The sequence below is a fragment of the Syzygium oleosum genome, unplaced genomic scaffold (genome assembly GCF_021117445.2).
Source record: "Syzygium oleosum isolate NSW1041296 unplaced genomic scaffold, Sole_v2.1 Sole_v2.01, whole genome shotgun sequence".
NCBI lineage: Eukaryota > Viridiplantae > Streptophyta > Magnoliopsida > Myrtales > Myrtaceae > Syzygium > Syzygium oleosum.
The window spans coordinates 23,508,293-23,525,237 of NW_026607485.1; the positions used below are offsets into that span (position 1 = coordinate 23,508,293).

The following is a 16,945-nucleotide window of genomic DNA, read 5'->3' on the forward strand; positions in this document are numbered from 1 at the left end:
TTTTTCAATTTTTCGTGGCTTTTCTTTTTCTTTTCTTTTTTTTAAATTTTCTTTTTTTTTGGGAGATTTCGCTGTCTCTTGGAATGCACGGGGGGGATCCTTTGACTTCTCAGTTGTCCCCCCTCGTGTCTGTCCCCCTTGCGCGCGTCGTGTTTTCCAGGGCAAAATAAGGAATAGTTTTTTATTTTCCTATTTTTTTCCTTTGACACTAAAAAAAAAAGAGAAAAGCAGAATGAATAATCTATCGTGTCGTATTATATTATTCTCGACACCGGCCAATATAGATATCGACTTAATATAGACTCGACTTCGTACCCTGTACGTTACGCTTTATTATCAGCTAATCAAAACGTGTCGAGTCGTGCTAATTTCGAATTGAATTCGCTTGTGCCGTGTCGAAATTGGAATTTCTTTCAATAAATCCACGGCCTCCGATAATTTTCTTTTTCTGCCTAAATATAGAATGGCATGAACTGCCCCTACTTATTTCATGGAATAGGTCAAACACGAATTAAAATGCTAAGCATGCATCCTAAACATAAGGTACATGCGAACATCGAGATAAAAGAATGGAATCTGTGTATTGTACCTTATTTACATACAGTATATGTTTTGTACACGACATATGTTTATACAATTTCACTACTCAATAATCGCAGATATTCTCTCAATGTGTACATTCATTTTCACATATTATACTCTTAAAAAGCTTACCGCACATATTTAATTAATAAGCACCAATATCTTTAAGCTAAATAATCTCTCAATATCCACTTTGACATATCTTTTGAATTGCAGTGAACTTGAGGATTATTAGTCCAACCGAAAAGCTTTAACCCACCGTTTGTTTCGTAGAAAATAGATGATTTAAAAAATATTTTTCTAAAAGGGATCGATTGTATCGCTTAACAAATGAATGAACGAAAAATATATCCATCATCCACGAAAAAGTTTAGGCATAAACTGTTATTGATAATGAACATATTTTTTATTGACCGATTACTTGGGACAATACAATCAATCATTTTAGAAAAATATTTTCCGGATCATTCATTCTCCGCGAAACAAACGGAGAGTGGAAAAAAGATTTCCCGCATATCAGTGACATTGCATTTCCATATTTGGGTAACTGTATGATATACATTCACACACGGGCAATCAACTGAAATGAAACAGCTCGATAACAGAGTAATACCCAGAGTTAACATCACAGAAAGCAGCTTTATTGTTTGTTTTTCTTTCAAATCTTGTTGATTAAGAGCAAAAGTAGATGCTAACAGTACTATCATGAACTCCTCTAAATGTACTTATAATATGTATAATATGGAAGATGCATTGACCAGTACTGGAAATCTCAGGTCAAGCGATCAATGAACATCAAAACAGATTGGTCAGGTTGGCTATGACCAGGTTGATTGGTTGGAAAATTTGATATCGCAGAGCAACAGTTTTTGAGTGTCCTTGATGTTCACTGATTATAGAAGGTGATACCTTGAATGATAATGGCTCATTCGGAAAGTTCTAATTCAGTCCGGCAGGACACCGGCGGGTTCAGATGTGCAACAGATAAAGAATGAATCGCCACTTCCAAAGTTACGCTTGGACGAAAGGAAGCTTCTCAGTGCACCAAAATTTGATCAGACTGGAATGATCTCAATTACCAAAGAAAACAAGCACCAAACCAAGAGGATCCATTAGATCAACGCCTCCCTCCCCATGTTCTGACTCGATACATCTTAATGTCGAAAGTCACTGGAGAACGAATCGTGTATGCGTTACCATGAAGCTGCCCGCTCAGGTGCTAGGCACATTACCTCTTCGTCCTTGATCTCAACGCCATGTCTGAGCATTTTGAACAGTTCTATTGCGACACCCGAGACGCGAGAACCCCGGCCGATATAAAGAACAGTGAGCTTCTTGCACCCCCTTCTCAGTGCCTCAAGCCCCGGGTCACATAGATTCCGACATCGGTTCACATGAAGCTTCTCGAGGTTATTACAGTGCAACCCGATAGCTTGCCACCCTGGCGTCTTGATCCCATGGCACAATGCCAAGTTCCACTCCTGTAGTAACGGACAACCCCTCGCGATTGCTGCAGCAGATTCATCACCAATAGATCTGCACAATCGGAGGTTAAGAATTTTCAGCCTTTGAGCAAACCCTGAGCCAATTGCAACGAAACTATCAGGACCAAGCCACCAGCCAACGCTGCCAATATTCAGATATTCAAGCCCGCCACCACTCACGATTCCTGTTATTCCCTCTGTGTCAAGCTTACAGGACTCGGCATCTACATATATCAGTGTTGGCGAACAACCTCTAATTCCGACACCAGTTACATCCCTACAATGTGCAATCTTGATGGCCCTGAGATTGTGGCATCCTTGTGATAGAGCTCTTAAACCACAGTCGCTAATAAGCGAACAATATGTGAGATTCACCTTCTGCAGATCTGAGCAACCACTAGCCAAAGTTTCTAACCCAACATCAGTAATATTGCAGCGGTAAAGGCTGATTACGGTTAAAGATCGACAGCCAGCAGCGATTGCAGACACTCCATGGTCAGTAATTCCAAAACAGCAATCAAGATACAGACTTCGAATATTTGAACCATAGGATCGCAATGGGGCCAAGCCTGAATCAGGTAATTCTGTGCAGCCTGAAAGAGACAAAGACTGTAGATGCTGAAAACGTCCAAGTAGTCTATTAAGATGGAAAGACTTGACGTTAAGATTGGGGTGCGATGGAGAAAGCTTCAAGAGGGTGAATGAACAATCAAATTGTAATGATCTACGGCAAATATTCTGAACATGAAGCAAGCGACGACACGTTAAGCCAAACGATGCACGATCAGTACTGTTCTTTAGCCTTTGAAAAATATAGATGAGGCAATCATCGGGCAGGTGCACGATGGAGGCAGGATGATTCCCAGAAAGATCTTCCATGTTGATTCAACAATCTTCTGACGGATAAAGAGCTCAGACTTTCACAGTTAACCTTTTATAAGAAGATGTAAATGATATGGGAGGCCTCAAAGAGGCGGTCAGTCTCCAGAGCAATATCAGATATGAACCCCACAATTAAGGCAGAGGCATTTTGTCTCCAGGCACTCCCAACACCCGAGCCATGAGAACGGTATACGAGATCTTCCCGTCATCCTCATTCAAGATAGGCATAGGGTGGAAAGAGAGAAGCGCATCCAAACTTCATCGACCTGTGTGAAACTACGTAGATCAACAGAGAGGAAGGAGATAAAACCGTTCTTCGTTCTTTTCCGACATTCAGAGCCAACCTCTGAAGTTATTCTACTGGAAGATGTCAGAGTTCAGGTAATAACACAAGATCCACAGCTGCAAACAAAAAGAAAAGGACTTTGAATGATCGATCTACTAGTTGAGAATTCATACACATTCTGTATCGTGACAAGGAAATTCCCCAATGAATAAAAAAATAATCATTTTTTTTGTTTATTCCAACAAAAGGCAGAAAAGAATGACTAGGCAAATATCCTCTCGGAAATTCTGGAGCAACCTACATCGACACATGGTCGGAAATCGAGAATCATTGCATCTTAACAGAGCTTATCCATGTCAACGTGGTATTACTACTCATCTTCGAAACTCGATCAGTCTTCCGAAATCAGCCCCCTAAAATGTACAGAATAAATAACCATTTTTATCAATAAACCAGCAGAATCCCGAACCCGAACCCGAACCGGCTCCGTGCATTTTAGGCCAATGCTGTGTACTCACAAATTCCGATCTTCCTCTCGAAGAAAGGACGAGGTTCAGATACCCATCATAACCAATACACCCAACCCAAGTACATGAACTCGAACGAAGCGCTTCGCTATCTCAAACCATCATCAGATTGATGAAAGCACCAGTTTTTTTTTGCTGCCGCTAGCTCAACAACTAGAGTTCAACAACTACCGCACAATCACACAGAACGAGCTCCCGCCCCTCCCTCCCTCCCTCCCTCCCTCTCCCGACAAGAAATGCAAAGCAGGAACTCTTCTCCAATCACCCAGCGCAACTTCACCATACAACCTGAATCGCAGCAGAATCAAGCGATGCCAAAACGATCGTCCCGCGGACACGATCTTCGGCAGGCTTTCGCAGAGAGACGAGAGAGGATTAGAGGAACTTACGCGTGGGGGGTGGGGGGACATGGGTATGGTCGAGGGACGTGTCTTCGCTTCCGCTCTTGATTTTGAGAGACAACCCAGAAGAGCAAAACGGTGGATGAGAAGCAAATGAGAAGGAAGGAAGAGAGAGAGAGAGAGAGGGAGATCTTTCCGCTTTTGCTCCTCGTTTTATGTTTCTCGTAGGTTGTGCGTCTCTTGAGCGTTGGCGTGAACTCAAGTGCGTCGTTTTATGGCTGTTCGGGTCGAACAAGAGCGTCGTTTTGGCATAGGCCTGTTTTTCTCCACCACATAAATACGGCTTCATCGAAAAAACAAATGTGGTAAATTGGTACTCAAATCCTTAACAACTGTGTCGGCGCCAAGGATGCCATGTGGCATTACGGTTCGCCCGTTGATCGATGCCGTGATTCGAAGTTGCAATCTCGTGAGAGAGCGTGCTAGTATCGGGGGCTGCTCGCCCGACTATGCTACGGTTCGAAGTCGCCGTCTCGTGAATGAGACACTACCATGCTCATCCATGAGGCTGACCAAAGCTTAAAGTTTCGGTACTTCGATTCCTAAATCGCCATTTCCTTTTGCGAGAGATTAACTAACATCCGGGCAGATATCTCAACGATATTTCAGGCTTTTAGCAGCTGAAGTGCAAAAGCTGGCAACATTAATATGACGATATAAAAGTGACGATATTCATGTTTGTAACCTATCAATCATGTGCAAACCACAACACTTCCGTAAATGTTATTTTCGAAAGGTTGACATTTAATTTCGGTATAGTGACACAAAAACTGCAAATTTTGCTTGGCTAGACTTTACCCTGGAAGGTGATATAATCGAATGAACCCAGTATACGAACACTGAATAATTGTGATGGTACACCATTGCATAGAACATGTATAAATGTATAAGATCATCTCGGGTTGCTGATTTGTGTCACCATAAAAGTTGTCCAGAGATACTATACAGCCCCCGCAGACGGCCGATCACGACCTCATACTTCTATTTGAGTGGCAAGAGCGAAGAGACTAAGATTCAATCAAGTGCAAACACAATTAATCCCAGGCACAAATGAGGGAAACCAAGATACTTCAAAGCGAACTGGTGGATTAACTCATATTGGAGTAGAAGTTTATAAACAGTGTCAGTCTCCAGCACATGGACTCTGAACAGAAGGCCTATATCTACACTTCAACTCCACTTCGCCAGAGGTATCACACGAGTTTCAACCCAATGATATGCGTGGACGGAAGGACCGACATCGCTGCCCAACACACTTCAAAGATATCACAAGACATAATAACCTCCGAGTACACCAAAAGTACATATAGGGAGTTCAGTCATCCTCTGGATCATCGAAATCCTTGACCTTCACGTCCGCGTCTTCCCCATACTGGATGCAGTTGTCGATTTGGGACAATATATATTGTATGCTGCAAAGAGCACATCAAATTTTCCTTTAAATCAATGAAAACATGTCCACAGACAATTGCATCATTACATTCCTCAGTCTATTTAAGCCCTAAATCACTAGATGGAAAAGGCCAACAGAGACAAAAGGAATCTGAAGTTCTTATAGCTTCCCAGAAATTTCTTGTTTGATACATGCTAGTAGTTTAACTTGGCATGAGTAATGTTTTCATATAGAAAGGCCATATAGCAAATACCAGAGGAGGGGAGCTTCTACACAAAACTTTAGAACAGAAGACATACAAGAGAACAAGGATTTACAGAACGAAAAACTAGTCTGACAAAACAAACCACCAGGAGGGATAATCATCTAAATTGGAGAAGCAACAAGTTTTCAATAAACTTCATCTCCATAACCTACAATCCCACAAACTTGTGGGAATTTCAGGTGCTGCAATCCAGATATTTTAGCTGATTCATTTCATTTAAGTAAAAGTTCAGTTTTCCACAGAACAAACCCAAATCATCCAATCATGTGCTCAAAATCCCATGGCAAGCCACATGCTGCTGTTTTAAAAAGAACAAGCAGAACCGTGCTCTATGATAAAACAAGTCATACTGAGTCGGATACTTTCACAGCCTCTCTCAAACTTCGGACACTAGAACAGAAATGCCATGAACTCGAAAGACAGAAATCCCACTGAAAATCTCTAACCATATAAAAACAACCAATACGAGTACTCTAAGATTTCATCGGCACAACTGAACCTGAAAGGTGTTCATCAACAAATAACCTTTAAAGCAAACGATGTTTCCAACTGAGCATGAGTGCATGCTTGCTCGTTTGTGTAAGACAGTAGGGATGCAGCAAAAGAACAACAAGGGCATGAGCAAAGACGCGACAGCATATGCACTCAGATTGGCATTCCTATCGACAAACATACACATATCGACATACACATATCAACATACACAAACACACACTCAGAGAGAGAGAGAGAGAGAGAACCTGCTCTCTTTCCTTAAATCAAGAGGCACGAAGCTCACCATGCTATATTCATCCACCTATATCAAAAACTCATTGGAGTTAAGCAATGAGAAATGTCCCCAGCAAGATTAGATGACTAGTTAACAAATGCAAAATTTATTTACCGAAAATCATGAATAACAACAACCCAAATCAAAGGAGAATGACTTCCCAGGTACTTATAAGCTATGATGCAAAGAAGCCAAAATGCCGCAACAGCATACAAACATAATGCCAGTACAAAGTACAAAGCGCCACAAAGATATTCAGTTTATTCACCAATTACAAATGAGAACTGACGGAATCTTTGAAAGCAACAAAAGAGCAGTTCAAAAGAGAATCTGTATGTATTTCCATTTCTACGCCACGTGTCAACTTATCATCCAATATTAATTGGCAAATAACCACAGATTGCAATCACTAAGTTTTGCCAGTATACATATAAAGCAGATACCTCACAACCAACTCTGCCAAAGATTTATTGAGCTTCTCGAACTTAGGATCAAGCAGTTCAAAAGCAAATCTGCATGTATTTCCATTTCCAGGCCATGTGTGCATTTATCGTCCAATAGTATCTTGCAAATAACCTCAAAGTGCAATCCCTACTAAGTTTAGCCAGTATACATAAAGGAGATACATCACGTACCAGTTCTGCCAAAGCATTATTGAGCTTCGCAAACTTAGGAGCCATCGTTTGGTTCAACTCCGACAACAAGACTCGAGGCTCCGGATTTAAGTAACTAAATTAAGAAAAACAAAGTCGTCACTCATCAGACATTTCAAATATGCGAAAGAAGCTTCCCTAAAAGGATGAGGAACTCACTCATCAATATCTCTCTTGTTTTTCACAAGGTCCATTTTTGACAGGATATTGACATGGGGCAATTCGAGTTGAACCATGGCAGAGAGAGATGCCATGCATCCACTGATGAATTTGGTCACATCTGTGATGAACTGTTACAAACAACTAGGAACTTAGAGAATATAGATAACAAATCAATTGCCTCAAAATGTATCAAGAGAAAACAAAGTAATTAAAGATTAAAAAAAAAAGGCAATCTCACACAAACCTGTGAATCGAGCAAGTATACCGCACAGACATTGAAGTTCTTACGCTGTAAATGCTCCACAAAATTCCGAAGCACTGGCACGTGTGAGAAAAGTTCTATCTGGCCTGTAAAGTACTTCTTCGTTATCATAGTTCAGATTAATGTGCAGACATTGTAAAAAAAAAAAAATACATAAGCCACATACATGTGCATGCATTCTATGAGAATTATGCATGCAAATGGAATTTGCTTAAAATGATGACCCTTGAATAAGGAAAAAACAAAGTAAAAATCAAGTCCAGATAAAAACTTGCATGAGACATCATATGACCATGCAAATAAGCTAGTTCAATATGAAATATTAATGATCAGTGAAAAAAGGATCCAAGAGTATTTTGACATCTAAACAAGAGGTCTTCTATAATATTCAGGATATCTAAAAGACTAGGCAGAGAATTGCTTATGCAGATTCAATAGTTAGGCATTTTATCAAGGGAAATAGAATACAAGAAAATACAGACCACCACCCATATACAGACACCAATTCTACATGTCAAAAAACACACCATTAAGAGGTGGGCCAAATTAAGTTTAATCATGTTAAGCTGCTCCAGGAATGTAAAAACGATGTCTAGCAAAGATGAAGAGTAAAAATAGCTATTTGCTAGTCCTACAAGCACATTTCTACCATAACGAGTATCACATGTCAATTGCAGCATTGCCTGTTTGTTCACAATCGTTGAAATCGCTTATTGTGCTATTACCTGGACAGTCGAATACTAAATAATCATCGTCCAAATAGTTATCCAGCTCCTCCGTGAGCCAATCATCTAGGTTTTCTTCAAGATGTCTATGGAGAACATTAAGGTCGTCCACTGTGACCAATAAGAAAATGAGGAACATAGAGAACAGAAGAAGACTAGAGATACTCCCATTCATCAATAGTCTTCAAACCAAACAAAGTAATGAAATAATGAAGCCTTTAATAAAAGTGACGTCATTAAGAGAAGTATCAAGTGCGGACATGAGAGCACAATGGTAAGGGAAAAAGGAAAAAAGCACAAAGCAAATTATATGGATACTCCATGCAGTACATAAGGCCGCCATTTGGGCCCAATCCAAGTTCCTCCATTACATCTTCCAATGAAATGAGCTCTCTAATATCTGCAAGGAAAAAAGAAATTATTAAGAAGAATTCGAAAGAAGTATAAAACAACGCTAAAAAGGAAAGCAGATTCCAGTTACCCATGGCCACAGGATAGTCAAAATTCTCTGCTGCAGGATCTAGGTTAACAATGTGTATCGTCCGCCCGATAGTTTGACAATGTTGATACAAACTCGAGCAGTAAGTTGACTGAAGAAAAAGGGAAGCAAATCAGTCCCAGGATAACACCAATCACAGAACAAACCAATCCGAAGCAAGATCAACGCTCAGAATTATCCAGAGCTCGAGATAGGAAATCACCTTGCCACTGCCAGCAGGGCCGATGACCAGCTGTGCATAGCCCATCGCAGCCTTCAAAACCAGCTATCGAAATCAGCGCGGACAAAGGGTATTGAAGACCCGAAGTGACTCGAGAACGGCAGCCGCAATATACGCGGTACACCAAACCCCCACGGCAAACAGCAATCTCAGCAAGTCAGAATAAGACATAACAAACAGCACCAAGTGCGCAGATCATCTCAAAACCTGCATTGCCCATTCAAAAGAACAACATTAGAGCCCCCCCCTCTCGAAACATCCTCATCAACATAACGCTTAGTGACAGCCACACCAGACACTGCAAGTTTCAACCCAGAAGCTTGCTGCTGCCGCAGAGAATCGTAACCCTACAAATATTTCACGGGGCCAGTTTAATAATCTCTCCACAACCATCCAATTTTCCTAGCCTGATAATCAAAGCCGGGGCTCTACCGGGAGAGGGAGCGCGAACACGAGACCGGACACGGCATGCTCGCTTACATCGGACCCGACCGAATGCATACAAACATCGGAAACTAGGATCGGAACCAAGAATCACGCCGAGGAAACTCGTGAACACCGAACGATCCCCGACAGTGCTCGATCGTTCCAGATACAATTCCAGAAACAAAGACGTAACATCAACAGCAATAGCAACACAGAGAGAGAGAGAGAGAGAGACACCAGTGGTGTGAAGAGGAGCTGAGGTGGGTGTCTTGCTTTCTGGGAAAGCCCTAATCTTGGTACGCTCTCGCGAGGGTTTTAGAGAGAGAGAGAGAGAGAGAAGTTGCAGGGCAAAGTGGTGACAGGTTCGAAGAAAAAGAGCGAAGAGATGGTCCCAAGCGCAATGGAAACGAATATATATGGCCCAAAAATAAAAGAAAAACCCCAAAAGAAAGGAATATTAACTTCTTTTTTTATTAATTTGATGTCATATGTAAATTTCTTTAAATTGAAAAATGGAGGTTAATTTATTCCATTTTAACTAGAAAACAGTACATACTCTATTTCTCAGGGATGACGATGAAAGTTATAGTTGCACTTGCTTCTTTTCCTCCGTTACCCGTTAATGATTTTTGATATACGGATCGTTCCGATGAGTTTGCATATCTTTTACTAGCAAAAGTGCACACGAGTCACGTGCAGGCCAATAGTCGGCATTTAAAATCATTTGCAAAGTTATTATATGTCGTTACAAGAATTTAAATCATCAATTGATTGAAAGAAACGGTCGATACAATGTGAAGAAGTTGTACACATATAGAAAGAGAAAAATATTTTTAGGGTTGGAATTTTGATGGTAAGGTTGTTTATAAGATGGATTAGATTCGAATTTGATAATTGAAGTAGATGAGAGATAAAATGAAGTTATTAATTTATGCACATGTTCATCGCTAGGGCATGTATAAAAATTACTAATTGAGGATGTTTTGGGAAGAAACAAAAGGACTTTGTGCCCTTCAAAGTAAGAGATCCTCTCTACTTATTTTTTGGCATAAATAGTTGTTCTGCCTACTTATCAAAATTTCGAAATTTTTAAAATGAAAGCGAGGGTAATGAAAGCTGCGAAGTTCTCGATAGATGATGATCGACAATCGATTATAATACAGCCAGCCGATGAACTGAAAACGTATCTCAATGAAATTTGGGGAACGATTCCCATGTGGAGATCATCATTGTTGCCCAGGAAAGGTAATGGCCATTGGCCAACACTGCCTTTTACCCAACGCAGATGTCGCATGCATCGGCTCGGGGATCGAATAGGAAGAGGCACAGTTCGCCAGCATGGAGGGTCTATAGTTTCAGCAAGCAGTTAGTTTTCTTAGGGAGCATATCTGCAATGTCCCCACCCTCGAAGTGGGAAGTTCCGAGCAACTACGCACACATTGCGGTAGTTCGCTCTTCATAATTATGAATACAACACGAATCATCATTCTATACATGTACATCACGACATACACCATCCCAATCGTGACTGAATGCCAACTGATTGATGGGCAGCCTCTGCCAGTCCAAGAGCCTATAGAGCTTCGATTTGGGGAACCGACGGCATTATCCATTCAGTCTTTGCTTGCCCTACAAAAGTGGAAGAACCATTATGGATTTAGCAGAAAGTTACAAACAGAACTAAATCGGGGAATGTCCTCGCTCTCAGATGCACAAACCTAGAAGCACATATCATCCATGTTTCTTAACTATACATGTTGACTAACTACGGAGAGAATACTTTAGCCAGGCAAGATGACAATCCGATCGTCAAGACCAATGCATGCCTCACCAAGTCGCTAATATAATGAAAACAGAATATGGTTTTCCACGCATCGAGCTCTTGGCACATTTGCCAAATATAAGTGACAGGTCGTGTTTGACAGCAGCAGATGCAACTTCAATCAATCGAGAGGATATAGTGAAAACTTACCAGGTGACACATATGCTGGCAAGCTGACGTACTTGGGACATGAGCTTTGTGATAAACTCATATCTTGTAGGAGGATAGATCCGACCGCACACTCTCGAGGCTGTAATTACAGTGGAAATTCAGGCAATGCTTGGGTTAAGAAATAATTAGACCTAAAGAGTCAGTATAATAAGGAATAAAAGGAATACCAACATATTGTTAAGAAGCAATTTAGCGATGACCATTATAAAAAACAGCTAATGAAGATCCTAAACAACCTGAGATGAGTTACCCAGCTCAACTTTTAGGCGCAATTTTTTAATAAATGGAGTGAAGAAGACAAGATGGCTTTTCTAGATAGAATCAACACTCGGAACAAAAAAATATGTGATTACAAAAGAGCCATCTCTCTGAAACAAGTTGATAAAACACATACTACAGCCGTTAGTCAAACATTATGACTTCTAACAAAGCAGAAGTTTCTCACAGAAAGGAACTTCTGCGTTTTAGTGTATGAAGATCCTAACCTGAAAGTCCTTATAGAAGCATAAGCGGACCTCCTGCAAAGCTCCATTGGAGCAAGCTATTTCTGGGGTCACATGGAAAGCATTCTGAATTGCAGAAACGATGCCCCCAAGAGGATATTTTTCAGTGGTAGAAGGCAGATATCCAGCATCATTTAGTACTTTCTGGCATCACAGTAAAACACAGAAACCATGTTAATTTGAAGCCAATGCCCCAGATCTAATTGACTACAGAGTCACTGATACTTTCACAAAAGGGATCCCTGCTAGTTTTGAAAGCAACTTGGATGACTAATGCATGCTGTTGTGATGTGTTCGGTGTGTGCATGTACGAATCAGGGCACATGTGCATAAATATGCCAAGTTGTGCCTTGCATGGCAAAGTAAAAGGTTGTTTGACAAGTAGGTGCTAACTGCTAAATGGAACCAAAACCTACAAGGCCGAGAAGCTCTCCATTGGTACAATATTTAGCAAGGATCTTGGCAGCGAATCTAATTAAAATAGGAACAGGGTTTATTATTTTTGTGAAAGGTCAAGAAGTTGAAAGCCATGAGAGTCTCAGTTCACACAGTTTTTGTGGCTTCTTTTCAGCTCCAAACTCACGAACACACACCTCTCTATACTAAATCCCTCACCAAAAGTCTCTCTTATTTGACAGTGTAAAGAATGTGGAACCACCCCAACTATTCCAAAAATTTAAGCTGTTAAATGAAAGCACAGTTAAGTAGTATAAGTATTTTAATGCCTCTCACGTTTAGGCTAGATTTTGCTAAACTGTGGCAATATATATAGGGAGACAAGTAAAGCGGCCTGAAAGGATTTGAACTCAGGACCTTCGGCTCTAACACCATGTGAAGGATGTGGAACTATTGTCAAGTATTCTAAAAGCTTATGCTTAATATTCTGAATATAATATATTCTGAATACATTTCGACCAAAAAAAATATATATTCTGAATACATTAATAGCCACAAAAGGGCCTCTTTGTCCACCCAGCACAAGATGTGCAAGAAGCCATCTTAGTTGCATCTCATTAACACCTCGACATCCCATGCAAATAAACTTCATGCATGTCTCTTTTTTTTTTGCCCATTACAATTTTATGGGTTTCCACAACCACGCTCGAGTCAAGATTCTCTACATGACGCAACAGACTCGAAGAAATTAAGGCTTATAGTAGATGCACAGATTCAGACTTCCATAACTTACAGTGACATTATATTTGAAGTAGACATTCAGAGCTGTTAAAAAGTAGTTGTATTCATCTCGCACTACAGGAAAGGAGCAAGTTCCGTGCTTCTCTGTGATGGAAACACAAACATATGAATAAGAGCTAGTAAATCTGCCATTAAGAAAGGTAGTTATTACAAACTGAATGCATGATTTGGACCTGCTCAACCAAGCATCCGATCATTAGAGATTATTTTTTTTTTTTTAACATCCAATCATTAGAGATCAAAATGGCAAAATGACACAGTTTCTCAAACATCCGACTGGCCAAAAATTTCTCCCAAAACCAGCAGCATTTTCAATTGACTATTGTAGTAAATAGTGATCTTGTAAGAGATCATACATGCATGACTCAGATTTACATATCCACGAAACAAACTGCCTAACTTCACTAGGCACACACAGGTTCCACAGCAATTTAGGTGGTTAAAACAACAGAGAACACATCACTAAGCAATTTGGTCTAGAAGTACCAGTCAAAAAGAAAGAATACTCTTCCTCCAATGAATTTCTTTTTTATTTTTGCTTGAGCAATAATTTCTTTCATGCATGCAAACACGGAAACTTCTTCATTTTTTCTTTTCTTTGGACCAGATAAGTGAGGACCGTAGGGGACTTGAGAGTTTTTTAGATATGGAAAGAAAACAGCTGAACAATAGTTATTTGTCTCTAACCCTTCATCCAAATAAGATTAATGCCATGCTATTATGTACTTGCGTTGGGTATAAATTCCAAGGAAAAATGCAAATATATATTAAGTATACTCAAAAATCCATTGTAAGGAGAGGACACTTACCCCACTGCCAATATGTATCAGCAGGAGCAGAAAATTGTCAGTGCAACATAGTGGTCACAGAAACAAAAGAAAAGAAAAGTAAATAATTCCACAATTAGCAGCAACCTCATGAGCCCAGAATGATCCTTTTCCACCATGACAAGTTGAAGATGAACCACAACTTAAAGATGGCCAGTATTTTTCAAGTGCATCAACCAATGTAGAGATCTGCAAATTCAAAAATCACAGGGGGAAATGTCAAGGGAGCTGCTCATGTTTTTCAAACAAATCTTCAAAAACCCCCAGTAGACAAATAGAAATAATGAAGCGACATTGCATAATCAGAAAACTATTAACACGGTTCAGCCGGATATTGAAGTATCAGAGATGTTAGTCATCATAACAAATCTGTAGGCACCTCACAAGATTCCTATGAAGAAAATAGTCAAGCAGATATTCATTGTGTTAAGTATGTTCCATCACCAACTTCAACTGTCCCAATTTTCACACCAGAAAACACATCTTTTCCCAAATTACCCAGCAAGAGCTCTCTCCCAGAACACTTTTCAAAGTCAATGCAAGAATGTGGCACCACGTGCATGCATTTTACATGCAGCTTAAAAATGACTAACCAACAAATAAGAAATGCACCTCTTTTTCGTTGAAACCAGATCGACTGCAACAGGCAGGCCAAGTTCCATCATTGTAATCGGGCCATAGTCCATCTGCCTTTCAGGTACCAAGAAAAATTTAGTCTCTCTATGTAAACTTAATGCCAACCAATACCATGTATGAGGAAGTCATGTTACAGACCCATGACAAAAACTAAAAACACAGTTGAGTTCAGAGAGAGGAAAAAGTCCTCTGTTTCGTCCGGGCAACATAAGCAATATTGAATTTTTGACATCATCGGTCATACTCACGTATGGTGAATTCAGCTGGAGCATTTGAGCTGTAACAGGAGAATAGAAGAAGTAAGGTTTCCCAGCCTAATATATGTGAGCCAGTGAAAACCCACACCACTTTAAGAAGGAGGACATTCCACATATCCAGGAACTATAAGACAGATGGTATTAAAGAAAACAAGGAAGTAAATAAATTGGATGCAATGATCAGCATGTTAAAAGGTACTTTCAGCCCCATTTTATGAACTACTTCCGTCTCGCTCAGGGCATAAATTCTTTAAAGAGTATGATCAAGGAGGATTGACAAGGCGAGACAGGGCATTGCCCAATTAAATGCCCCTCGGGGCAATTTTCACGGGAAAAGTCACCCTGTTCAGGGCAGGGCTCCATGGAGCATGGATTACCCATGCTCCATGCCCATCCCTATGCTGGAGATATTGGCCCAGAAAACATAATCACACAATTGAAATCCCATGAAATACTCCCATGAGCCAGAGTTACCATCCACAATCTAGTGCACTCTCACCAACATCTTGGGGATGCATCTTCATCAATCTAGAACTCATTGCATTCAACATCTCAACTTCTTGGTCCTCAACATGTGGGGCTATACCTTTTTTGGGCAAGTACTTTTTTTTTGCCAGAATTTTTGGCCAAGTACTTGCAAGTATATTAAGACTATCTTTTTCTGTTGAATTTGCCTTCGATGTATTCTGATTCCCATCTACCAAAGTCACAAATCCTAGTTTCTAAAGTTTTCCTTTAGAGATCCTTAATTTCACCGGATATGACAAGAAGTAATAATAGATTTCTAAGATGAATCCTAACAACATTGCTCTATGTGATTTGCCGCATAAAACCAACCCTGACACTAAAAAAATAATTCGACTTGTACCCTTTATATATCCCTGACCTCAACAGATACTTGGCCATGAGCTAATCAAGTCCAACCACGCTATACCAGGTGACATACGCGATTCCATACAGCACAAAAATGCGCTTAATACTACTCAATCGTCATTAGCAGCACTAGTGGCGCATCACTTGAAACACGTTTATTGCGCTGCACCATAAATTGATCAGAAGATTTCCATCTCGCGCATATGATTTTTTCTAGCTTCAATGAGCTGGACATAGGACTACTTTGACGTATTTCAGGCAGGTTTGACACCACTTGTTCGGCATTTAACGCATCGATACAATAGTGTCGTGACGAGCTGGTAGGCTGTCAACACGAAGCCATAGCTGAAATTCACTTGCAATTTCAAACTCGATCACCACACCAGCATAACAATCAAACACGCGGATAACACAAGTCGCAGACGGCGAAAACGAAGCCCCAATCAAAGCAAGATCAAAGCAATCGAACATCAGACACGCGCGGAGCACGAGACACGAGTCAGCGATCAAAAGGCCAAGCGCCTGGAATTAACGAGACAGGTGGAAACCGCGAATTACCCGCGGCAGCAGGCGTTGGAGGAGCAGCAATGGCGAGTCCGCCGGCAGTAGGTGCCGGGCCATTGCACCGTCAGCTTGAAGTAATCGAACTCCCTCCGGTTGCCGCCGCCGTCGTCAGCCTCTCCGGCGATCATCGCCGCCGCGATCACCGCGACGAGAACCGTCAGGCGAAGGAGAGACGAAGAAGAAGAAGCCATCGATGGAGAGACAGAGAGAGAATCGAGCGCGACAGATTCGTATAATGCACGGGGTACTATAAATACAGAAAGCAGCTGGGTCGGGAAGGGCAGAGTTGTCAGTTCGTTTGTGATTGACAGTAACGGACAAAACCCTGAGCTGGGAGCCACCAGTGGTGGAGCGACACGTGGATTGAAAGTGAGTGAAATGTCTGGTTTAGCCTTTACGTCTGGGGGACGTCTACTTTCGCTGTGTTACGGTCCAACATACGCCGGGCCTCGTGAAGATGGGCTCGGGCCGGCCCGTCAGAACCAGTTGGGCGGTTCGGGCCGGCCCGATACATTACATGATTGGCGTTTCGAAAAAATGATTGCCTATATTGCTGAAA

At 41.0% G+C, this 16,945-nt stretch overlaps 3 protein-coding genes across 4 annotated transcripts; all 3 read right to left on the bottom strand.

Annotated features, from left to right (window-relative positions):
* Positions 1 to 1,201: 1,201 nt before the first annotated feature.
* On the bottom strand, positions 1,202 to 3,933 carry LOC115676179 (F-box/LRR-repeat protein 12-like). The gene is made up of 2 exons (XM_030599065.2): positions 3,536 to 3,933; positions 1,202 to 3,350 (listed from the first exon to the last, which is right to left on the bottom strand). The coding sequence occupies exon 2, from the start codon at positions 2,943 to 2,945 to the stop codon at positions 1,776 to 1,778; it is 1,170 nt and encodes a 389-aa protein (XP_030454925.1). The 5' UTR covers positions 2,946 to 3,350; positions 3,536 to 3,933; the 3' UTR covers positions 1,202 to 1,775.
* A 1,295-nt stretch (positions 3,934 to 5,228) lies between these two features.
* On the bottom strand, positions 5,229 to 9,913 carry LOC115676182 (GPN-loop GTPase 3). 2 transcript variants are annotated; one of them, XM_030599071.2, is made up of 10 exons: positions 9,774 to 9,913; positions 9,093 to 9,317; positions 8,873 to 8,981; positions 8,710 to 8,791; positions 8,392 to 8,477; positions 7,649 to 7,752; positions 7,402 to 7,532; positions 7,225 to 7,318; positions 6,561 to 6,616; positions 5,229 to 5,574 (listed from the first exon to the last, which is right to left on the bottom strand). In XM_030599071.2, exons 2-10 carry the CDS (start codon positions 9,135 to 9,137, stop codon positions 5,478 to 5,480), a joined length of 804 nt encoding a protein of 267 aa, XP_030454931.1. In that variant the 5' UTR covers positions 9,138 to 9,317; positions 9,774 to 9,913; the 3' UTR covers positions 5,229 to 5,477. The 2 variants fall into 2 exon arrangements, with proteins under 2 accessions (XP_030454931.1, XP_056168928.1); XM_056312953.1 differs by having other exon boundaries at positions 9,093 to 9,143; positions 9,774 to 9,873.
* Positions 9,914 to 10,889: 976 nt separating this feature from the next.
* LOC115676042 (ribonuclease 2) lies at positions 10,890 to 16,614 on the bottom strand. The gene is made up of 9 exons (XM_030598898.2): positions 16,381 to 16,614; positions 14,941 to 14,969; positions 14,669 to 14,742; positions 14,144 to 14,245; positions 14,039 to 14,042; positions 13,222 to 13,313; positions 12,015 to 12,176; positions 11,509 to 11,608; positions 10,890 to 11,165 (listed from the first exon to the last, which is right to left on the bottom strand). Exons 1-9 carry the CDS (start codon positions 16,575 to 16,577, stop codon positions 11,110 to 11,112), a joined length of 816 nt encoding a protein of 271 aa, XP_030454758.1. The 5' UTR covers positions 16,578 to 16,614; the 3' UTR covers positions 10,890 to 11,109.
* Positions 16,615 to 16,945: the final 331 nt, after the last annotated feature.